A 24449-nucleotide genomic window follows, 5' to 3' on the forward strand; every position below is an offset into this window, starting at 1 on the left:
TTTTTTCAATGAAAATCATGTATTGTCCTATGTTTAATTTACTGATCATGTAGATATTCATGACAGCTCAGATTAAAGTTGAGGGTTATTATATCAGAAAGAGAAAAATGAAGGAAAAGTGAATTTTTTGACAAAGATGTCAATAAATGAATGTAAAAACAAGTCTGTAAATCCACTTTCATTTATCAAACTCCATGGGTTTTACAGTTGAATCAATGTTGTAGAATATGATGGTGTTTGCACGTTCACTACGGAGCCTCTGAACGTCTAAATGGGTCATATTTGATGACCATGAAAAGACAACAAACTGCATTTTACACCAATTATTTACATGTATTGATTGGATTAGTGAATTAATCGGTACTGAACAGTTTAGATGATTTTGGACACTTGTAGCTGTATGGATCCAAACATAAAATCGAAGAAACATCCATATGCTGATTAAATATTTAATTGAAAAAATGAACTCAAATGGAACGCAACTGAATCATCTTTGAATAAAAAACGCAGTTAAGAGCAAGGATGTATTTTCTTTATGCATTATTTATTAGTAGTATATAATTATTTCCTACACATCAATCACATCAGTCTGCAGCAGAACAGTTTTCATATATAATCAACTCCCATTATTTGGGAAACTCAAATTACTGCCACAGTTAAGGCTGTTCTGTTCAGTCTCAGATCTTATTAGTTGTTTGACTTGCTTTATCATGTTCCTTAATGAACAAGTATGAATAGTAAACAATTTACAACTACCAGCAGGGAAAGACAAAACTACAGTACTGTCTAAAAGTCTTAAAAGTATTGCAAAACAAGAAATATGCAGGAAATATGTGCACTGAGCAGTTTTTGCAGGTAAAAATCAGTATTTAGATTCAGCAAATCTTGTTCTTGGGTCGACTGTTTGGATGTTTTCTTACAATAATATATTTATCTATTATTATATATTATTTATAAATAATCTTGTGTTGTATTACACTCTTTCAGAAGGTCCCAGAGGCTTTTGTGGTCTTTTATTCTTCAGATGATCCTATATAGCTTCTATTTTTTTCTGAAAAACAGTTTTTGTTTTTAATATAGTTTATAAATTTTCTGTTTATTCCAGTTGTAGATATATTTCTACAAAGACTAAGAAATGCATATGTATGGTCATGCATTTCAGGAAAAAAAATATGGGAAACTGCAAAGACAGTAAAGTTCTTTATGTCCTTACAAAAACATTCCATAAACTACACAACAACTGAGATCCTAATGTTTCCTTATGGCCTCTCAGATAAAGGTTACTGTTGTGTGATGTAGTTTTAGTGTCTGTCATTTAACAGCTTCTTATGATGATTGTGTACTTTGTATTATACTTTATGGTATATTGTGTAGTATTAACAAATTAATCATTTACATTTTACTGTGTTGATTATATTGTTCATGGTCCAACTAGGGACAAGAGTTGAAACTAAGCAAAAGCTATAAACTCTCTGTACAGCCCATCAGTTTCATTCTCTGAAAATATGAAACTATCAGTTACGTAGTTTACGAGCGGGAAGAAAATGCATTTGTATGTGCTCTACCTCAGCTTATCTCTACCTTGTCATATACGATGCTAACTAGTTGTACATGGCAAAAAGTATGAGATTGTGACAAGTTCACATTAACACTGAAGGCTGTAGCTAGAGCTGACACTGGCCTTCATGTTAGATGTTTACCCTCTGGGCCTGGCCAAGCAAGTAATGGAGTGAGAAAGCACTGTGCAGCAGTACCAATCATTCCATATCTGTTCTTAAAAATTAATTTAGCAGCAACCATAATAACTGGTGGATTAATGAGCAGAATTGCATTGTATTTGCACAATACTCAAACAAGTAGTTTCCATCTGAAATTGCATGAAAAGCACTTCAGGTGCTATAATTTTCTACATTTTCTCGGGGGAGTGCCCCCCTGAATCCCCCTTTACATGATGTGTATTCAGTGTGAGTTGGGTGGTTGAGGGGCCACAAGCCCTTACTGCTCAGGGGCCTATGATTTCTTAATTTGCTCCTACGCAGACCTGCAAATTGCTGGATGTAGGCCCACCAACAACCCATTCCAACCTGAACTGAAGAAATATTTTCAGGTTTGAGATTTTTTTTTTTTTTTTTTTTTCAATCCCCCCAGATAATGCTTCCACTTTTGTTACGATGGTCTATCCAGGGCAGTTGCAGGGGAATCTCAGTGAGACAACAGCAGGACTGGAACTGGGCCTGCAAGTAACAGAGTGAGAAAGCAGTGTGCATCAATTCTAATTATTTCATATCTGTTTTTAAAAATTAATTTAGCGGCGACGACAATAGCTCAAATTGTAGGTGTAAGCAAATACTTTAACATGCCATTAAGGAATAATAACCAAATATTTAATGAAAACATGAAATTATCGTCATTGACAAAGTAACGGAGTGAGGAAAAATATACATCAGTTATTCAAGGTTAGGAAACAATGCCAAAAAGTGCTGTTGCTCAAGGAAAGTGCAAATATTTAGCATACAACCCTTTTCTTAATACATGAGAGTACATTATATCCAAAATGAAACTGATATCATTTCTATTTTAGTTTTAGAAGACATTAATTTATGGCAACAGAGTGAGAATCCAAAGGTGATTGTTCAGTGTGATGCACCATAATAATAATCAAAGATTTTATTAAGATGCTTATGAAATTATCAGTCTTTGGCGACATGTTTCATTACTATATTTAATACACATCTTTCTGCTTTTTTTTAATATAATGAATAACATTCAAAATCACTATAGTATTTGATTATTATGAAATATAAGATTAGACACAGGCATATATTTTTAACATATTTATTAACACATTGCTATTTACATTCTGAATTTATGCTGTATACATTGATTTACTACCTTTATTGTTCTTAATTTACACTGTATTCTCATATATTTTCTGAAATATCCAGTTGTAATTCAGGTACAAATTAAATAAACACAGTTTTAGAAACTAGAGCTACAGTACCAGTCAAAAGTGTGGACTCACCTGGTTTTTCTTTATTTTTCATCACTATTTACACTGTAGATTCTCACTGAAGGCCTCAAAACTACGAATGAACACACATGGAATTATGTAGTTAAAAAAAGTGTGACGTAACTCAAAGCATGTTTTATATTTTAGATCCTTCAAAATAGCCACATTTTGCTTTTATTACTGCTTTGCTCATTCTTGGCATTCTCTTGATGAGCTTCATGAGGTAGTCACCTGAAATGTTTTCCAAAAGTCTTGAAGGAGTTCCCAGTGATGCTGAGCACTTGTTGGGCATGTGCCGTCCATCTCATGCCATTTAAATGAGAAGGTGAGTCCAAACTTTTGACTGGTAGTACATATGTCTTTCATGCTGAGCAATCAAATATATTGTTTTAGAGAAAAAAGAAACTGACCCTGATGTTCACTTTTGCTTGGCCAGGCCCCTCTGCTAAAATGTACAAGTGCCCAACGATGCACTTAATGGAAAATTACAACAATGGCAAAATTATTATGTGGTTGCTTTTAATGATCCTGTATTTGTGCACTGATTTATTTATGTTTGTCACATTGCACTTTGGATGTGGGCTAATGTTTGTGGTAAGCTGCAAATGAATTGCCCGTAGGGGATAAATAAAGTTTTCTGAATCGGAATCTAAATGACTGCAACAGCATAAACATATTTGTGTTATAGTAATTAATTTGAGAAGTAAACAAAAAATATTACAACTTTTATACAAAATATGAAGGTATTTGCATCATTTCAATCAAATACAAATCACAAAATAATATATTATATTTCAAACACTTATTTTAAATACATGAGTCAGAAATACTGCCCATGCCTGACTACCACCTGTAACTAACCATAGGAAGCCTTGATAAGGACCAATGTTGATGTACAGTAATTGAAAAGTGCCTTCAATGCTCTCGCCACAATTCAGAGAAATAGCCACTTCAGTACCTAATTTTTACCACTAGGTGTCAGAAGTTTTACATATTTGGGTTTGCAGGCTTGTCACCACTGGGATGTGGCCAAACATGCAATATGCTTGCAGCATGAAGTTTTCAGCAGCCACCATTTCCTGCTCTGTGGTTCACAGTTGTATTTCCTCTTTTACTACTATAAAAGGTTACTTCTGGCTGCCATTTGCTCTGGTAGGCACGCCTTATGATGATGTAGCAAAAAAAAAAACAAAAGAAAGAAACTTAAGGCACCATTAAAATAATTTTTTTCAATAGCTAAATCAGTCTTTTATGCAACATTTTATGACAAAAATGGGATTTTCTGTGTTTCTTTGAAAGTTACAGGTTCTGATGGTTGCTGTGAATTGCTGACAGGTAAGCTCTATGTGTTGACCCCAAGACAACTTTCTAGTTGGAACATGCTTGGTAAGTTACGTGGTGTGAGGCAGGACTGCAACTCCCTGAAAACCATTAATCCGCACAAAGCAAAGTCACTGTAAAGCAGAGGCAGAATATATATATATATATATATATATATGTGTGTGTGTGTGTGTGTGTGTATATATATATATATATATATATATATATATATATATACACACACACACACACACACACATACATACATACATACATACATACATACATATATATATATATATATATATATATATATATATATATATATATATATATATATATATATATATATATTATTATTATTATTATTATTTTTTTTTTTTTTTTTTTTTTTTTTTTTTTTTTTTTTTTTACTGAAGAAGATGGAATTATTGTTCATTAAATTCCACATAAACCAAAGCTTTATGTCTTCACTTGAACAACTAGTGAGTTGTTTCGCTCCTTTACTTCCTCTTTACAGCTAGTCAGTAGAATATTTTTCATTCAGTGTCACTGAACAGGCTATGGCATTTTATTCACACACATTTTCCATATAATGACCATGTCTAACTTACAAACAACTCACAAAAATTAACTTTGACTATGATGTTTTATCTAATTCAACTGTATCGGTAAATGAAAAAGTTTTTGTGACAATGTCGTTAGTTTTGTAATCTAAAAAACTCCATCCATCATTACTCCTGTTTAACAGATATTCTTGTTAGCGGAACCTTTTTTGACAGTGCTCTCTGTCTGTCTACTCATGTTACTCAAAATCTACAGAACATTTCAACTTGAACATTTTATGCAACTTATGGCTTTATGATGTCTCTGAAATCCTCAAAGGAGCTCTAGGTCTGGACTCTTAATAAAGGAATCATAATCAGTGAAAGATTTGACAAAAAGAGGCACTATTTTCTGCATGACAGTATCTATCAACACGCCCACTTTCTTTGTGATTGTGGATATGATTTTAATGCAACATTATAATTAAAGCCAGTATAGTAACGAACTGTTGTGTTTGTACTTAAACGTGGCACTGGGTGGAAAACAGGAGGGGTCACCCCCCACCACCACCACCACCTGTGATTTGGATCTCCAAATCCAAGCAACACATCTTAACTTTACAGTGAAACTTCCGATTTTCTCACATTAAAGAGACAATATAGACGTAATTATATTATCTTTCCTTTATTTCCAAAGTGAAACTAATTATGTTTTGCATGTGACTTATTGTGACTACAACCACTGGAATCTAGACATTCTGTTTCTGTGTAGATAAAGTTCATGGAGTATGTTTTCATGCTCATCCCACCTTTTACCATATAAGGTCACTGAAGTGCACCTCACAAGTGATGAGTTAAAATGTGGACAGGTTAGTTCACCATATAAGGATGTAACTTGCCGCTCCCTCCCATGACAGGCACAAACTCACCTGGAGTTTTAGTGGAAAAGACAGAGCTGTAGGTCATCCACAGTGAAGTCTGTGCACAAGACAAGAGACAGAGTTGAATGTTATTAGAAAATAAAGCACATATATTGACTGAAACTTAGGATTCAAATGTTAACAGTGATTAAATGCTGTGGTTGCAGCTGAAACTGTCACACCTGGGCTGGAGGGAAGGAGGAGGAGGAGGAGGAGGAGGTGTGCTCATTGGCCATAGGCTCCTCCCCCCTGGATGAGTCAACCTGCTCTCCTTCCGTATAAGCACTCAGTCCGCCTCGGCTCTACGCGCTTTCACTGTTGCCTTCCTCCCTCACACATCAAACAAAATGGTGAGTTGCTTTCACACACAACACGGACAGCTTGACTTGCATTGTGTCAGTTTGGATTCCTTCTGGGTCACTTGTGTTGGACAATCAGTTGAAGGAAGTGCCACATCCTCATTTTCAGACTGCATGTCAAAGTGTGTAAAACTCTGTGAACCCACTGGGTTTGGTGTGTCCAGGCTGTTACATTTTCTTTTGCTGCTTCTCTAGGAACATGTTTAGCTGAGTACTAACAGGAGTCGGTGTTAGAATTTTACTGTTGGCTTCTTCAAGGGCTTGTTGGAAGGTGTGGTTTTGCCTCCAAAATGGAGGAAGCTTTGTTCGTACTTCAAACTTGATCTGAGAGAATCCCTTGGGGCGGTCTTTCTTGTGCTAACTTGTTCCACAACGACTGGAATGTGACACAGCCAAGGCCCTGAACATTCATAGACAAGTTACACCCATGCCATGTTCCTGCCTAAAAGCTGGTATTTGTACAGTGAATTGCCCAAAGAGCATTAGCACTGCAGTTGTCCCAAACTCTGGTTTTGATGAACTTCCTGTTTTGTTTTGTTTGGTTTTTTTTCCCTCATGTGCTCCATTATATTTCATTAGGATTTCAGGAAATGCTAATACAATGCAAATTTCAGTCTTTATGTGACCTGTGTAGTTTAGTTTAAAATTTGTAAATGATATGATTAACCTGAATTTAATCAGTGCCAACATTGCATATGACTTTCAAAGAGCAAAATGTGCATAAATGTGGAAACCAAGCCTCCATTTTCTGGTACTGACATAATATTGTGTTGTCTCCCAACAGTCATCTGGAGTTGCTGTTTCTGATGAGGTGAAGGACCTCTTCAATGAAATGAAAGTGCAGAAGAGTGGGGATGACCAGAGGGAACGTCTACGAATTGTGACATTCGTTATCGACGGGGACTTTGTCCAGGCAGAGGAAAAATACAGACAAAAAGATGTAGAAGATAAGGACGACATCTATAAGTTCTTCCTTTCAGTCCTGAAGGAGAAGAGCTGCCGCTACGTCCTGTACGACTGCCACTTCGAGACCAAGGAATCGAAAAAAGAAGAATTGGTCTTTGGGATGTGGTAAGTTCCTGTATGGTACCAACAGCTTGATTTTTGTGAAATTAAGTATTTTCATGCATTTTTGACACCTGATGGTTCCTCATGATCATAGGAACCCTGATCATGCCACCGTTAAAGACAGATTGCTGTATTCAAGTACCAAAACAGCTGTTGGGAAAGCCTTCTCAGGTGAGTCTGTGTCCCTCTTGATACAATAAGTTTAAGGCTGTTCAAAATTTCTCTAGGTGACGTAATTTTAATTTAATTATCTCTTATCTTCTACAGGTGTCAAACATAATATAGCAATTAATGGCTATGCTGAGATCGAAGACAAAGATTCATTTGCAGATAAACTGGGGAAAAATATTGTAAGTTTGGAAGGCCACAGCATGTGATCATCTTCTGCTCTAAAAAACCCAAGCCATCTGTCATCTATCTGCCTCTTGTTTCGCAAGATTAGTTTTAAGGGAATGAAGAGGTTAAAACCAAAGTTTTCCAATTCTTACAGAATATGGTTGGGTTCTGGATGGGATTAGTCCTGCAACATAACCCTTTGTCTTATGTCATATTAAAATGTCTGGTCACTCCACACTTTGACTGAAGTCTTTCCTGTTATGTCACATTGTCATTCTTTGAAATATCGATACATAAATGATGCAATGCCCTGTTTCTTGATTCTTACTACATTATTTTTATACCTACGCAATTTGCCTTCCTTTACCAACCGTTTCTTTGCTGCACAGAATCGTTTGTTTTTATAGAAACTCCTACAAGACTTGACGTGATCAAAATTGCCTGGACTTTAATTTTGACATGTTTTTCCAGACTTACTTTTATGGACAACCAGATATAAAAGGTACAACTTTAACAAAGCAGTAGCGAGTGCATCGCCTATTGTGAAATAAATTCATTGCAACCAATTTGACCTTTTTGTGTACTTACTTCCAAATTTTTCTTATGGTATATGATTAGACTGGATTTCCTACTGAAATACTATCTTATTTGGCAGAAGAACTGATCAATAAAATCTTTTTTTTTTTTTTTAAACCTCATCTATTCCAGACGCATGTGAATAGATGTCCTTTAGAAAATTCCACACTGCTGGTATGCACTCTCCAGAACCTGACACATCAGATTCACGCAAACAAATTGTGCAGTGACTCGTGTCATGAAAAGCCTCATTTAAGCTACAAATAAGATGTAGAATGTTTGCAGCAGGTAAGCAGAGAACTATCTTTAGCAGTGCGTTTGTATTTGAGGAAGCTGCTCTGCCACACCCTCTGGATATGCTCCACTCCCCAGTGGACATGTTCAGGCTCTTTCAGCATGGCCAAGGTGTCAGGATCTGCGTATGGCCAATCTGTGTGCATACTGCCAAACACGTGATAGTTTGCAAGTAGCCTAAATGCAACGAAATACGGAGTTTCTATTCTATCCAGCCTCTGCATATTTTGACCTTCATGACTGTTTGTTTATGGGATGGCAGTAAGAACACTCACAGCTTCACTTAAGATATACTTAGGACTTATTGATGTGCTGTGCAGCAGTTTGCAATCACTGATATGTTCCCAGTTACCTACTTTTAAAACATGGACTGTGGTTAGTTTCCACCATGGAGAGATGCATGAAAATGTATGAATGCTTTCAAAGAGTAGAAGACAATGAAAGATGGCAGGATAAGCAATGAATGCATCATGTGAATGTGTCCCTCCATTTTGTTGTATGTGGAGATGCTTTGAGGATGTTGCAGAATGGTGACACTTCCTGTCAGAAACCACAACCGTTCTCTACAGAACAAAGTTGTAATGTCAGTTTTTTTTTTCCTAGCAGCTTCTCACCTGGACAAGACAGTTCAGGTGTTAAAGTGGGTTCATAGACTGAGGAAGCAATTAACCCATAAATGAGTTGACAATGTCTTCAGACATAATTAGTGCATACATTTCCTCAGTTTCTACTTAATTTACACAGCTCTAACACTGATAAAACAAACTTTCATAAAGCACAAATAAGACACTGAGCAGGGATTACATAGAGCTACACTGTAGTTTATTCATTCATACAAATTCATATTCAACGTGTTAATTGGCCAGCTACTGGAGAGGCAAGCCCAAAAGGTACTGCACCGTTGAACCATAAAATGTTCCCATCAATCAACCACATAGAAAATACATACAAAGTAATTGCACAGGTTGATGCACGTTTGACGTACAGTCGGTTTCCCTTTTAACACTGAACTATGGGGAAATGTTTGGAATAAAAGGCAGGGGGATAAATTACTTCTGACATAGTCAGAAATGTTGATGGAATGTGAGTTTCAGTAAAGATTTCAACAGGATTTTCTCCTCTAATCTTCGAAATGTTCTTCATATCAAATATTTGATTCCTACTGTTGCAATAAATGCAATTAACTACAGTACAAGAAAAACAATAGCTTTGGAATGCATAACTATGGTAATCATAAGGCATATTTGGCAGTTTTGTGTAGTGTCTCCAGTGAACTTCCTCTCAGACGGATGTACCTTCCTTCAGCTCAGTATACTCTCCCTTAAAAACAAAAGTAAGGTTAGAGTCACAGTAGACAACCATTCTGATGTGCTCTGAGTTTAGAAATGTCTCACACCTTGCCATCCAGATGCTCCTGTAGTGTTCTCACTGTGTCTCTCTCTTTGCTTAGCTGCTCCTGCGTGGCTTTAAGCAGCTGCTGGAGTTTGGTGGCTGCCTGGCCCAGGTCTTTGGAGAGCTTCTTCTCCTTCTCCAGGCGCTCCTGTTCCCACAGTGGAAACAAAAATTACTATTGAAATTCTAAAATGGCTCCTAATCCATATCAAGAGCTATTACTCAACACAGAGGTATTAAATATATCAATATTTTGTGCATCAGTTAAAAGGTTGCTATGATGGTTTGTCTGCAACATACTGAACCAGCTGCCACATTGAGATGCTTTACATGATTTGAGATTCAATACCCCAGGACAGAGAGAGAAACCACAAGCACAGTTTGGAAGTCAGAGTTGAATGTGTTATTTGTTACTGCACCTTGAGCTGAGTAACATCCTCTGATCCATCTTGGGTTGTCTCTGCTGAATCCTTGAGAAGATCCAGCTGCGCCTGAAGTTCTGTTATATTCTTTTGAGCCTAAAAGGTTGACAAGACACTTGATGTTACCTACAGAGGGTTTACTAGTACTACTCTGTTCTGACAAGACTGAGATAAGGGCACTAACGATGACTGCTACCTGCTCTAACTCCTCAGAGAGCTGCTGTCTCTGAGCTGACTCCCCTTGCAGCTGATCAGTCGTCTGGCTCAACTCGTGGTGGACCTGGTGACAAATTCAAACACACATAGGCACGCAATTAATACACAGACAAATGGTTAACAAACATGTTTCTATGCAAACAGTTGTGTGCCAAAGCAGCAGAACATACACACAAAAGTTGCTCAACCTGTGTGCCGAGTTAGTCTCTCCATAGAACAAATTAGGTGAAAGGCAAACAACTTTTTATTGCCGTTAAAATATTCCAAACTAATGTCTGAAAATTAAAGAATAGAAGTTAACATGCCAGAAAATGTGAGTTATAGCAGTGGTTAGAGCAAAAAATGTGCTCCGAGTCAATGCAAACAGTAGTTAGCACAAGAGCTGTTTTGTCTAAGGAGTACTGGACAGACTGGAAATTAAGCACTGCCATCTGTTACTCAAATCCTTTGAAGGTGGTTGCTTCCTTGATTCAGTACACGCCCGACTACATTGCGTGACATTTCAAGTGAGATCACGTGTGCTATAAAATATTAAATGCAAAGTATGTAACATTTCTTGCTTATAGGTAGAACTGTTCTAACTTAGCCCCCCTCCCTCCTCAAATCAATGAATAAAACTCAATGGAAATAATGTAGATGGAATATACAGTGGACAGACTGTTGTCCTTTAGTTTTTATTTAGTTTTGCCTGCAGACACTGTTAGTAGCTGGAGATAAAGACGCACTGCCAGAGGTGAAGGCCCTCTGGAAGTCCCAAACATGGCAAAACAAGAGAAAAAAAAAATACAGGCAGAGCAGTGATCTATGCAAATAAATAAAGGACTATATTCTGAGGGTCACAAGTGATGGTTGGGAAGAATTATTAGATAACTTCATTTTGTGATTTTTAAGAAAAATGTTACATATTTTTCCTCTCACAACACATTTTTATTGCACTGAATCAAGCCCATTTGAATCCCTTTAAATTTGTGGCCTAGTCACTGTCCAGTACCCTTTGACAGGAAGTGAAGGGTGCCCTGTGAGCTCCGCACCCTGACCTGACTGGGTTGAGCTTCAGCTGGGCCATTCTGCTCTTGTTGAGCCTGCATCATGAGTTCACCCAGCTGCTCTCGGACCTGAAACAGGAAGTCGTCGCTAGTCAGTGCCTACATAGCCGTGATCCATTTGTGGTACCTGACACCTGACCCAGCTGGTTGGGGTTAAATAGTTATTTCCACCAGTGCCTCTTGACAAGTTGCTTCATACCGTAGCTAAATCTCAAATCATTAACAAAAGCAAATTAAAGTGTAAATATTTATGAAGAGGATTGAAAGGCAGGTTGGGTCACCTGTGCAAGCTCCTCCTTATGAGCCTGGGCCTCCTTCTGGGCCACTTCCAGCTGGCTCTGACACTCTAGCAGCTGCAGCTTCACCTGAATTAGGTGAATGAACATGATACATTTATTAAAAGGATTTCCTATGAATATATATCTTGAAGTTGACTGAATATACAAATTATGTACATTGAGCATTATTTTTTACATTTTATTTGTCAAACAGTTAACAGTTTAGTTATAATGCAAGATAGTTGGCAGGTTTAAAATGAAAATAATAAACGTGTTTAACTGCATGAATACCAAAACAAAACATCTACTTAAAAGCCATAATAACCACGAGAAATTTCAGTTCAATTGTCCCTACCACCATTAAATTACAGCCTTCTGAACTCAACAAAAACATCTCTGAAAAATATCTGGACAACTTTAATAATAAACATTAATAAATATAAATCATTATCACAGCATTTTGATGTTTTGTTATGCGTCACAGTCAAACCTGTTTTTTTAATTCAGTCTGTGTCATTCAGTTTGTCTCACAGTGTGTTTAAAGCACACATTGTGAGAACGATGAAATGCTGATTAGCAGAAGTGCCAAATGAAATGAGTGTTTGTAAGGAAAAGTAACCTGCTCATGTACTTGCTCCATTTCTTCAGATGCCCCCTGGTCGTCAGACTGTCTCTCCAGCTGTGCTTCCAGCAGTGCTATCTGTTCCTTCAACTGCAAAGAGTTTAAAACAAATCATTTTACACCACAGAGCACACCTTCTAAGCTCCAAACTTTACTCAGGGGGCAATTCAAACTATATATGCAAAAGCCCCACCTGTTGTAAACTTTGATTTTCTGCCTCCAACTTGTGGGTCTTCTCCAAAGCCTGTATGAAAGAATCAATCATTTAATACAAATCAGTAGCGAATGAACAATGAACAAAGTCACTGGAATGTTACAGATAACATAACTCACAACTCTCAGCTGTTCCTCAGAGTCAGCCATCTTTGACTTCCATACAAGCTCTTCCTCCTCCACGCTCTTCTGCAAATGTTTCAGCATTCCTTCCTTAAAGCAGAAATAAACAGGATTAGCATGACTTTAACTCATATATGCAAGCATGTAACATAAATCTATGAAAATTTCTTTAGTACTAAACCCCATAGACTCCACATAGCAGTCACTTACTGTTTCAGCCAAGACTGTCCTGTACTGATCACATTCAGCTTGCAGTGATCCATGGCTCTCCTCAGCCTCCTTCAGTTTCTCAAGCAACTCCTAAAACAAACATAAGATATTCAAAACATCTGATGGCTGGTAAACTCAGTCAAGTATATGGTGTCACAGTAAAGTCAGGACTTACTGGCACCGCTGCGCTTGATTGAGGCTCCTGGCTCTGCCGACTGAGAGCCTCCTGAGCTTTTTGTGTAAAAACTCCTGACCAGTTGGGCTAAGAAAACACATATAATGAATGTGAGCATCACTTAGCAGAAAAAAAAATATACATATATACACTATAAGCACTCAAAGATCAAAAAAGCTTCACTATCATTACCTCAGCCCTGTTGGAGGTTGTGTGGTGAGCAGGATGTGGGTCATGCACACGTTTTTTGGCAGTATACAAAATTAGCCCAATATTGGAATAATATCAGTGAAGAATGTGGAAAAATATTGGGATACGAACTACCAAGGACATGTTCTGTGCTATATTTGGGTCATTTAACAGGAAAACACATACCAAGTAAGGATAAATATTTGATTAAAATCCTTTTGGTAACATCAAAAAAAAAAAAAAAAAAAAATCACACAAAAATGGTGTAAAGAGGACCCCCCTACCCTAAATAACTGGAGAGACATTGTGGAAGAAATTCACAACATAGAGAGACTTCCTTATATTATAAGACTACAGCAAGTAACATATGAAGCTCGATGGAAAAAATGGACAATATACAGGACGACAACTGACACTATGTTCTAAAGGTTTGTGTTGTAAAATTTCAAAAATGAAACAATAACATATAAGTTAAAAAAAAAAAAAAACAACACTCAGTGACCTCTGCTGTGTAATTTATCTTACCTGCTCTGTCTCTAAGGATATCTGTGGAAAGAGTGTCTGGAGAGTTTCTTTGGCTTCATCTTGAAAAGCTTTTAGTTGTGCCACTACGTTCTGTTAAAACAATAAATGAATAGATTTCAGAATGTGAAGGTGAAGAGAAAAAAACAAAACCTGATAAACCACATGTTTTAAGAGACACTTACTTCATCAATAGTTGCCTTTTCCTTGACTTCTTTGAGTTCCTCTTGTAGTGATGTGACAAGGGCATCCTTCTCAGTCAGACTACAATGAGAACCAAAATAGACAAGAGAGTAAGTAAAAGACCCAACAACAATTGATACTGACCTCTTCATATGGAAATCCCATTTACCTATTCTGCAGCTGTCCAAGCTCTGACATATCTGGCTGCTGAAATACAGAGGGAATAAAATATGTCATTGTAAAATGAGGCAGTCATAGAAGTACAGTCAAGTATAATATTGAGAGATGCAGTATGCTTACTGGTGTGTTCTCAAGTTGTTCTTTTAAGTTTTTAAGCTCATCCTGAAGTGAAGAGATAAGGTTGGCATTCTCACTAAAACAACACAATAAAGATATGTAAATATTCCAAAAAGCAAACAAATGTGGGCCTTCATTCTGTAAGAACTATGCTTAATGGATGACTAGTAAAAAGCCCCTTACCTTTTATTTCTTTGCTCTAACTCAGCAATAGTGTTCTCCTGTTGAAATAACAAATTTGATGACATGGGATGAGAAAAGCCAGTTACTAATTACATTTATTTTTCTACAATAACCATGTAGTAATACCATTTTGCAACCACTCAAATTTAAAATGCTTGCAACACTTACTGCAGCTTCCTGCTTCGTCTGTAGCTGCTTCAGCTCCTCTTGGAGCACATTCAATTGGTTGTCTCGCTCCTGAAGGCTGTGCAGTTAAAAGAGCATTTACAAGGAAATTAATGAGCAGCTGTGGACAGTGATGTCTGTTGGGTATTATATTCAAGAATCAAACACTTACCTGAGCTTTAGTTGTTCCAAATCTGCAGCATTCGCCTGATGAAAAGAAAATGAAATCTTGAGCAGACACAATGTGAGATATGTTCTGTAGCCTTTTATAGAAATAAGACAACAAACAAATGAGGTACCTGACTATTATCTTCCTCCTTTTGGTTCTGACTCGCCTCCAGCAGTGAAGTAATGGTGGACACCTGCTGCACAAGCTGACCTTTTTCTGTCTTTGCCTCCTCCAACTGGGCAGTGAGGTTTTCCACCTGAGCACTTCGTTCCCTGATCTCAGCCTCCAGTCCCCCAATACGTACCTGTAAATCTGCAAGGATGAAGACCACTGTCAGACCAAAAAACTCACACCTTGCTGAATATTTTAGATTCTGTTTGCAATGTCCTCGGAATCATACTTTTTTTTTTTTACAAATATGGTTAGAATTAAGACCTGCTGTCTGTGTTTTCTGACCTGAGTGTGTGCTGCTGTCCTGTTGGGCCTTCTCCAAAGTGGCCTGCAGACTGCTGTTTTTACTCTGTGTTGTTCTGAGCTCCTCACACACCTCCTCCAACCTCCTCTGTAATGCCTGCTCACTCTCAGCATGACTGGCCTGAAAAAGCAACAGAACAACACAAGGTGTCAAACAGCAGGGGGCAGCAGAGATTCACTAGCCTATCCAACATTTAGTCATTTGAGCAGAGTGTTCTCAAAAACAGTCTACACATTTAACATAGTCGTAAATAATCCGGTGATGAGATAATCAGAATATTACTTGTTTTGACATTATCTGGTAAGTAAAGTGGACATACATTTTGATGTTAAGTTGAAGTCTCTGAAGTGCTTTGAACATTTAGGGATTTTGAGACATTTAGTCTCTCGCCATAAGTTTCAGTCACTCAAGTGACACATTTAAGATTTACCCTAATTCAGTACAAACAAATTTCATGAATTCAAGCTCAAGAAATTAGTTTCCAGTGCACATACTAAACTGATAAGATTTGTTTGTGCACTGTGCTAACTACTGACCTGAGCAATTACATAACACGCTTAAAGACCTTAAACTGCTGGAAGGGATGTTAGTAAATGATTATACAAAATGAACACGGCAGTCAGGAAGTGCTGACTCATTTATTCTACATTACATTACATTATAACAGATTAAGACAAACAGCACTCTGCCACTGAATGACTGGATTAGGCTGATAGTACATAGACATTATCAGTACAGCAAATGTCCACATAATCTAACACGGGGATGCCCTTCAGTGTGTCTTCTCTCAGTCTTTTTCTGCAAGTTACAGAGGACTAGAGCAGGGAGATGCTTGGACATGCACACATTCCAGCTGGTGCTGCAGAGCATTTCCCTGCAGCCCCTTTATTGGATGGCTACATTCCAGCTAAGTTCTGGGCTCTGTGATTACAGGGCAATTAAACTTCCCATAACATTAGAGGGTCTGGGGATAGGTGGGAAAGGTCTAGTTTGTATTTTGTAGAGAATGTGTCTAGGGGCACAACTTCAACGTGCTCAAAACTATGCTATAGCCAAAAATAAATGAATAAATAATTAAAAGCTAAAACATTTTTCTCCATGCGGTAATATTGATGTGTCCACAGTCATTTATAATAGAGGTCTATACCAACCTGAAGCAGGGTGAGCTGCTTCTCAGTAGCTGAGACTTTGGCTTCTAGCCCTTTCCTGATGTGCTCATCAGCAAGCAGACTTTCTGTCTTCTCTCCAAGTTCCTTAGTTAGCTTTGTACATTCCTGGCGCAGTTTGGCCAACTCCGCATTTTGTCTGAGAACAAGATGAAACAGAGAGACACAGATAAAGATACAAGCCATGTCTGAAGTGTCAGACATATGTTTGAATTTGTACCCACTATGGTCCGGCCTACTCTTCCAGTAAAATTCATTATGTCTTATTTGCCGTTACATTAATCACTCACTTGCTCTCAGCCTGACTGGTGGCTTGGTTGAGGGCATCACGGAGTATGGAGTTTTCCTGCTGTAGACGGGCCAGCTGGGCATTGGGGCCTTTTTCCAGCTGGTCCTGCAGGCTGAGAATCTGGAGGAGTAATTAAAAGTTTTCATTTTAATTAAGAGGCCATGCTGGGCCGTTTGTAGTTTTGAACAGCTGCGTAGCAATAAATTTTCCTTACACACAATTAAGTTCTAAAGAGGCCAATTATAACTTCATTTTCTAATTTCCATGATCACTTGGAGAACAAGAGAGTATAAAGAAGTAGATTCTGTTATGCAAGATGCAAAAAGCAGTGTATGAGGACTAACTTTTGTATTGAGCCTTTGGGTCTGGGCTACATGATCCTGGTAACTGGCCTGCATGCGAGCTTGCAGAGCAATCATTTCCTGCTCCCGCTTACTCAGCTGGGAACTCAGTCTCGTCTCAACACTGGCAACCTTGGACTTCTCTGCAGACAACTCCTGAACAACAAAAAACAGATTTATTTTAGTGGCTAGAGCCAAAGCACAAAACCCTCCTCTTTTATTGGAAACTGTCATATCAACTTTGTGCATAGAACATGGAAAGCCATGACATTTTTTAAGTGGTCTTTCACGTACGGTACTGTAAATGTACACTGTTTAGCTCACAAAAATATTACATGATCATTAACAAGGCACCTTTTACACTATACTGTTAATGGAATGATATGATAAAACTATCATGAAGCTGAAAGAGCCATTTATGGCTCTAGGGGGATGTGACCTATGTACTTCGTTACCTTTCCTCTAGTGCCACCTTGAGGGCAAAGGATAGAGAATGAACGCAACCTAAATGTCAGCACATTGTCATGCTTAACATTAAAAAAAAAAAAAATCTAGTTTATATACAAGGCTTTTTTCCCTTTTGGAGCATTACAAGGCCCAGACTGAACTTTTTAACATGTCTAAAAGACTAAGAAAAGAAGACTTTGGGTTGGGTTTTATGTATATATTATCATTAATTCTTTCACCTCATTTTCTTGTACCTGTACTATATTACTTGGGTTTTCATGGAAATAAGCTGTTCTGTTTGCACATTTAAAGAATATAAACAAATTATACAAAAAGAAAAACATAGTTTACATTCAAGTGTTTTTGTGGAGGAAATCCTTGACAGTGTGCAACTCTTTTGGGTTTACAGAGATTTGCATGTCAAACCTTGGTGAGTTCCCTCAAACGGTTTTTAGCTGCAGAGGCATCCTCTTGTTCTGCAGCCAGCTGTTTTTCCCTCTCTTCCAGTTGTTTCTTCAGCATAGCCACTGGGTCTCCTTTCTGAGTGGCCTGAAAATGCACACATATTGTATATATGAGGCCACAAGTTTCACATGCTCTGAGTAAACAAGTGCCTGAAGTGACTCTTACCATGTGCCAGGTGTCCTGAATTATGCCTACTTTCTCAGACAGGATCTCAATAAGCCTGTGAGCTTCTCCTTCACTGAAAACCATGCTACTGATGGTGGACACCAGTGTCTTGTAGGGTAGGTAGAGGGGAGCATCAGCACAATCTGCCGCCACCACTAAAAAAGCAAACAAAACATATCAATGATTAACAAATAAATCATAAGGTTTTTCAGGTCTGAAAATAAAACGTCTGATGAAGGGCCTCGACCCGAAACGTCATGTCTACGTCTGTCAGTAAATTCTTTGGGAGCTCACTGGTTGTGCGGACCTTCCTTTATTTTTTCTGAAAATAAAAGGACACTCCATCCTCAATAAACTGTCTTGTAAAAAATCCTATGCTGCCACAGGAACAGGACAAGCTTGAGAAATTATTCTTTGAGTCTGGGCCCTGGACAACTTCAGATGGCAAAAGGATGGGGCACTGTGGCACCAGGCGGAGACAAGCCTTAGGCAAGGGAGAACCTCACCGCCCTTCCTATCCATTGTCAGGGCACTGAGAGCCTTTGTCAGCTATCAAAACAGGGCAGTCGTGTTTGTACAAGCTGGCCTGCTCTATGCCCTCTGGAGCTGAGTGCCAGACATTACCCACTATTGCCACTGGCATTACTTTACACCACTACACAGCCAGAAGTTCATCAGTTCTGACATTTGGTACTGCCCATCAGATTCTATTATATCTTAGGGCTTTCAATATCATGAAAATTTAGTTGACAATTAACTGTCATGAAAATAACTGTGATCAACAACTTCTTTATTTATGTCTTCTTTATTTTATGTCACCGTCACATACCATATAAACCTGGGATACCATTTTTAAATGTTCAAGTGCACATAGCAGAAAAAAATCCTGGTTGCTATTTGCTCATCTGCTTTGAGATAAACAGTTGGTGGCGCCAGTTCTCCACTCAGGTGCCTCATTAAACCATACCAGAAGGGGGTAGAGCTGGCTGGAAATTATGGTAGTAAATAGCTAAAATAATTGTGGTTGACTCACACAATAATTGTTAATAATTGTTAATAATTATGGCATGTGTAAGTATGAGCATGCATCTCTATAGTATGAAAATGCTTAACACTATGTACTGTCCAATGTACTGTCCACTGTGTACTACACAATTTCCATTAGTTTACATTTTAACAGTTAAGTTTCTACAACACTGATAACTCACAATGGCCCTGAACTTTGATATGCAAAGACAGTGAAGGTGTGAAAGTCTAGGTGGGTAAGGTCCCAAGTGTGTGGTTATTCAAAACCTAACAATTGGCATGTTTTATAAAAGTTAAAAAGTGTGATTACATCATTTGTTTAGGTAAGGTTTATTATGAAAAAGAATACTCCTAGCTATAATAACAACAAAAATAATAATAATAATAATGCTGAAATAATGTCTCTTGTGGTTCGCCCTTGTGCAGTTTTTACTCTATCTTTTGTCTTTTTCCTGGATGCTGAGCGTGCAATTAAAGTTTGGTTGAATAATATTGACTAAATCATCATCTGATATTTCTACATCATATGTACTTACCAGGCTCAGTCTTCTTCTTGGAGGCCTTCTTCTTGGACTCTTGTGCTTTGGCTGTAGGAGCAGTGGTCTGCTGAGATCCCACTGGTGGCACAGCCATCACTGGGACTTCTTTGGTGATGGCCTCCAGCACTGGGGCAGACTTGGCTTGAGCTGGTGCAGACTTGGCAGGAGCAGCAGCAGCAGACTTGGCTGGAACTGTGGCTGCTTTAGCTGGTGCTGGGGCAGGCTTTGCTGAGGCAGGGGCAGATTTAGTTGATGCAGGAGATGGAGCAGGGGCAGAGGTAGGGGCTGCCTTGGCTGAAGCAGCGAGAGGCTTGGCTACCACAGGTGCAGGAGCAGCCTTAGCTGCCGATGGGGCAGCCTTAGCTGGGGCAGCGGCAGAGGCCTGGGTGGATACAAGGGCAGAGGAAGACTTGACTGGTGCAGGAGTTGACACTGGTGGAGCTGGCTGGGAGGAGGCAGGCTCAACCTTGGCTACCTTCTTCTTCTTTTTCTCTTTTGGAGATGGTGCAGGGGAGGGCTCAGCAAGAACAGGGCTTGGGTCAGCGGTAACTCCAGGTTGGGTGTCTGCTGGCACCGGGGTTATAGTTGGTTTAACTTCAATAGCAGGCACAGGCTCAGTGGCAGGAGCAGGGACAGCCGCTACAACTGGAGCAGAGGCAGACTCAGCAACTGAGTCAGCTTCAGATTCCTCTTGATTTTTTTCGGGCTCTGGGATTTTTCCATTGGGCTTTTCATCCTTCTTTTTTCCACGGCTTTTCTTCTCAGATGTTTTGTCCTTCTTTTTCTTCTCAGACCGAACAGACTGTATTTTACCTAATTCCCTGCGCTGCTTAGCCAGTGCTTCCTCGTAAGAGGTCTCCTTCATTGAGAAGGTGGAGACAAGAGCGATCCCAACTGCAGAGATCACCATGAATCCACCAAATACCATTATTCCAAGCGTTTGGGGGTCATAGATATCCATTTTTAAGTTTCAGTTTAGCTAAAAAAGAAAAAAAAAAAAGAGAAAGAGACAGAGTTTTTAGTTTGAAACTAAAAATATTAAGAAGACAAGCAGTGCACACCCCAGCCACATGTTTCTGTAATGGAACAAAACTGCACATATCGCATAGATATATATAATTCACCAGCTGTATTTATCTGCATCTAGGCAAGTTAAGTCAAATGGATGCCAATTGCATGAAGAAATTAACTTTTATATTCAGCAACCTCAGAGTGTCACTCTTTACCCTTTCTTGAGACCGACTGCCTCAGGCAGGACAGCAAATCTTATCTGCAGACCATGAGGAAAATACCAGATGGTCAAAACATACTTGCCATATAGCTTTCCACATTATGCAACACATGTGTTCATACAGCTCAAGTTTGCTCTCATTTAATGTCATATTGTACTCCCAAGTCCTACACTAAGCCTTCTGAGAACAAGTACAAACACTAAAACCTGCTAGCTACACCAACAAAGTAAATACAGAATAAGAAAAACTGAGGTAAACTTAAGAATATGGTTTACAAATTGAAATTAAGACATTGAAATGTAACCATTATCATTCAAATTAAACCAGACTATCAGTTTCTGAAAGGTTTGCAGACCCTGAAAATGCTAAATGTTGACATTATCATAACGCAAAAGAGAGATAACCCCAACTACATAGCCTTTTAACAAATCAAATATGAATTTAAGCAAGTAAAACCCTCAACATCCCAGAGGCAATGGAGGAAAGTACAAAAAGTTACCAGCAACTGCTAAAATCTCCAGAAGTTGGCAACGGTTAGTGTTAATTTCCTGCTCTGTAAAAACTGTCCCTTAAAGGGTCTTTCAACTATCCCTTGAAGGCTTTTAAAGACTTATGTCACACACCCGAATGTTTAGCCTGTAGGGGAGGAAAATTGGCAGAGGCCAGTGGGGACACTTAAATATCTCTCTTTCATCTATTCTTGTCACAAAAAAACACGCATATCCTTATTTATATTATAGAGAGGGAAGCCATCATTTACAGAAACGCAAAACAGGACAAAGTTGGATGTGATTCTATTAAAATTCTAGACGAGATCATCGCGTTATAGCAGAGGGAAACTTCTGAGCTGCTACAGTGGAATCTATGCAGAGTCCAGAGTCTAACGCTAGGACTGTAAGGAAGAAACTGTACAGTAAACCACACGTCCGTCAATCTCCTCTCTGAGGGAATTATAAGAGAATCTACTCAGTTTGGTATGTTATAGATATAAAATCTATTAATACAAGCGATTTTACAACACTGCTTTTGGATATCAGATCTTTAGTGTTGATAATAAGTGTTGAACAAAAATGACCCATATGAAGGAAATGCATTGATTTATACAAATCTACGAGTTTTTCTTTTTTCCCCCTTTTTTAAACAAAGTTAATACTGTAATGGTTATGGGGACATTTTCCACATACCTGAAAAAGTCGAACAGCTTCTGAGACTTTTTGGGACAGATTAAAACGGTTGATAGTAGTTAAACTACTAAACGCTTAACAATTCATAAGCAACACTTATCACGTAATTAAAATGTTTTATGTATTTAGCGTCAATCATAACTTATAAGTAGCAGTGTAGCTAACATTTTGAATCAATGAACTTTGCTAGCGCCCAACTCCTTATTATAGGAAATGTCGGTTGCCGTTATAAAATCGCATTCCACAAGCCGCAATAAAGCTGTAGACCAGTCCCCCAAGTTATAAAAAAGGGCCAGCAAAATTTTAGTCAACTTTAATCTGCAGTCTTTCTACATTAGTAGTTAGCTCAGAAGTTAGCAGAAAATAGCATTCTTAGCTAGCTAACGTTCCCTGTATGAATAAAAAATTCCAAGATTCCCACACTGAGCGTTACCTCGATGGTGATGTAGCTACGTCTGCTTCTTCAAAGGGAGCGAGGGAAATTGCTTTGACTTCTTAACGTAGTGACTTCTTTGCAAATCTACCTATTTATCCAGCTATCTAGCTGACTTGCTTTTTCCAGAGGTCCCCCCTCACTCCGCTGGAGAATCCGTGGTCTGCTGTGAAGTCGTGGCACTTCGAGCTGGCTAGACGTGTTGGCCCCGTGCCCCAGATAGCTACCACTAATCCAGAAGGCTTCTGATTGGCTGAAATTCAGTTCAGCAGGAAATGACCATGCCGGGAGTTGTAGTCTTTTCCGAAGGCATGTGTAGTCAGACCGTTCGCAGTCAAACAAAGGTAGCTTGTTTCAAGTGAAAAGTTACATACAGCCACATTTACTATAGCAACATGCTAAATAAGTTGTTAACGCAGGTCTACTGCTGTGTTATTTTATTCCCAGTGGTGTTTATTCTCTTACATGGGTCAAACACAAAAAAAATCCAGCTAAAAGCAGTCATGACATTAGTATTCAAGTGCTTTTCTTCAGTGACAGTATGAAAGAACTCCACTAAAAATAAGAGTTCTACAGCCTTTTTGGATGTTTTTGGATTATCATTACAGTGACATAAATTTGTATGTATTTTATAATTGTAGATGTCAAACATCAAGTCATTTTAAATACTTATATAATCGTGGGTACTTTAATCTACAGTAGAGGATCATAAAAAAAAAAAAATCCTATCCTGTGTGAACCATACAGGTCTAGCACTAAAAAGCTTGGAAAACAGTCCCATTTTCAGTGTTGTGGCATATTTCCTAGCAAATCCAAGAGGAACTTTATAAAGCTTATTTATATTTAGTGGGAGATACGTGGTTTTCATTAGAGAGAAAGGGAATGGAAAAATTGCAATCGGAAAAAGTAATTAAAGATGTCAGACAAATGTTACTAGAGTAGAAGTATTGGCAATATTCTATGCATAATTTCCTTAAATGGAAAAACTCAAGTTAAGTACAAGCATTTTAAATCTGTACAGTATTTGCAAAAAAAATTACCCAGTTACATTTCATGACTGGTTAAAAGTACCTTTGTAAATACACACACTCTCTCTCTCTCACACACACCATACCACCATAGTTTTTACCTGTGATGCACTTATGGCCATATGCCCTCACTAAAATATATTTACCAACAGCAGGACTTAGTACTTGTTCTAGTTTATATGCAGGCAATGTTTGTCTCCCCATCACTAGATTTGCAAACACATCCAACTCATATCCCACAGCATATTTTTCAAGCAAGACAACAGGCTTTCAAGAAATACCACTGGCCACAGCTTTTGCTCTCATGATATGAATTAAACAGTTATTAGAGTCAACAATTATCTTTTTTTTCCATGTTAATACATGCAAAGGTAACAAGGAGAAACAGAGAAGTCTCTCAAATGAGTAATGTTTGAGGCAAATAACTGTACATGAACTAACAATCCACACATGTTACTCACCAAATAAATGCAGAAAACTAGGATTTTGCGCAATACACCTTTTAAACCACACAAATCTTTAGTGGAGACACTTTTCCAAATATTTAATCAACCAACACCATCCTTCAGTAACACTGAGAACAATGCAGCAGTGAAACGTTACAGAGAAATAAGTAAAAAAAAAAAAAAAAATGTTATTATTACACTTATAAATGGTTGAACTGATTGTAAAGCTGGTTAAAACTTTGCAGTGTACCATGAATGAAGCTGAAGACTGTCATCAAACTTTAAAAGCCCCTCTATTATTACACTGGTTGACATAATATTTCCACTACAAATGTCACATAGAGCTCACTCGATAACATTGTTAGCATGTGATTATTACA

The 24449-nt window shown here is 38.2% G+C and overlaps 2 protein-coding genes across 7 annotated transcripts; one reads left to right on the plus strand and one right to left on the minus strand.

Annotated features, from left to right (window-relative positions):
• Nucleotides 1-6002: 6002 nt before the first annotated feature.
• Nucleotides 6003-7873, plus strand: cfl1l (cofilin 1 (non-muscle), like). Its single transcript, XM_030155483.1, has 4 exons — nucleotides 6003-6145; nucleotides 6939-7225; nucleotides 7317-7393; nucleotides 7490-7873. The coding sequence occupies exons 1-4, from the start codon at nucleotides 6143-6145 to the stop codon at nucleotides 7597-7599; spliced, it is 477 nt and encodes a 158-aa protein (XP_030011343.1). The 5' UTR covers nucleotides 6003-6142; the 3' UTR covers nucleotides 7600-7873.
• A 1355-nt stretch (nucleotides 7874-9228) lies between these two features.
• On the minus strand, nucleotides 9229-22801 carry rrbp1a (ribosome binding protein 1a). 6 transcript variants are annotated; one of them, XM_030155477.1, is made up of 27 exons: nucleotides 22596-22801; nucleotides 19744-20725; nucleotides 18182-18336; nucleotides 17978-18100; nucleotides 17108-17260; nucleotides 16765-16883; nucleotides 16460-16613; nucleotides 15290-15428; nucleotides 14964-15145; nucleotides 14837-14871; nucleotides 14668-14743; nucleotides 14500-14537; nucleotides 14320-14392; nucleotides 14189-14226; nucleotides 14022-14100; nucleotides 13840-13929; nucleotides 13126-13212; nucleotides 12951-13040; nucleotides 12738-12830; nucleotides 12598-12648; nucleotides 12402-12494; nucleotides 11786-11869; nucleotides 11496-11573; nucleotides 10439-10522; nucleotides 10240-10338; nucleotides 9825-9968; nucleotides 9229-9748 (listed from the first exon to the last, which is right to left on the minus strand). In XM_030155477.1, exons 2-27 carry the CDS (start codon nucleotides 20705-20707, stop codon nucleotides 9710-9712), a joined length of 3360 nt encoding a protein of 1119 aa, XP_030011337.1. In that variant the 5' UTR covers nucleotides 20708-20725; nucleotides 22596-22801; the 3' UTR covers nucleotides 9229-9709. The 6 variants fall into 6 exon arrangements, with proteins under 6 accessions (XP_030011337.1, XP_030011338.1, XP_030011339.1 ...); XM_030155478.1 differs by having other exon boundaries at nucleotides 14189-14223; nucleotides 14837-14874; XM_030155479.1 differs by having other exon boundaries at nucleotides 12414-12494; nucleotides 14837-14874.
• Nucleotides 22802-24449: the final 1648 nt, after the last annotated feature.

This window comes from Sphaeramia orbicularis, chromosome 15 (genome assembly GCF_902148855.1).
Source record: "Sphaeramia orbicularis chromosome 15, fSphaOr1.1, whole genome shotgun sequence".
Lineage (NCBI taxonomy): Eukaryota > Metazoa > Chordata > Actinopteri > Kurtiformes > Apogonidae > Sphaeramia > Sphaeramia orbicularis.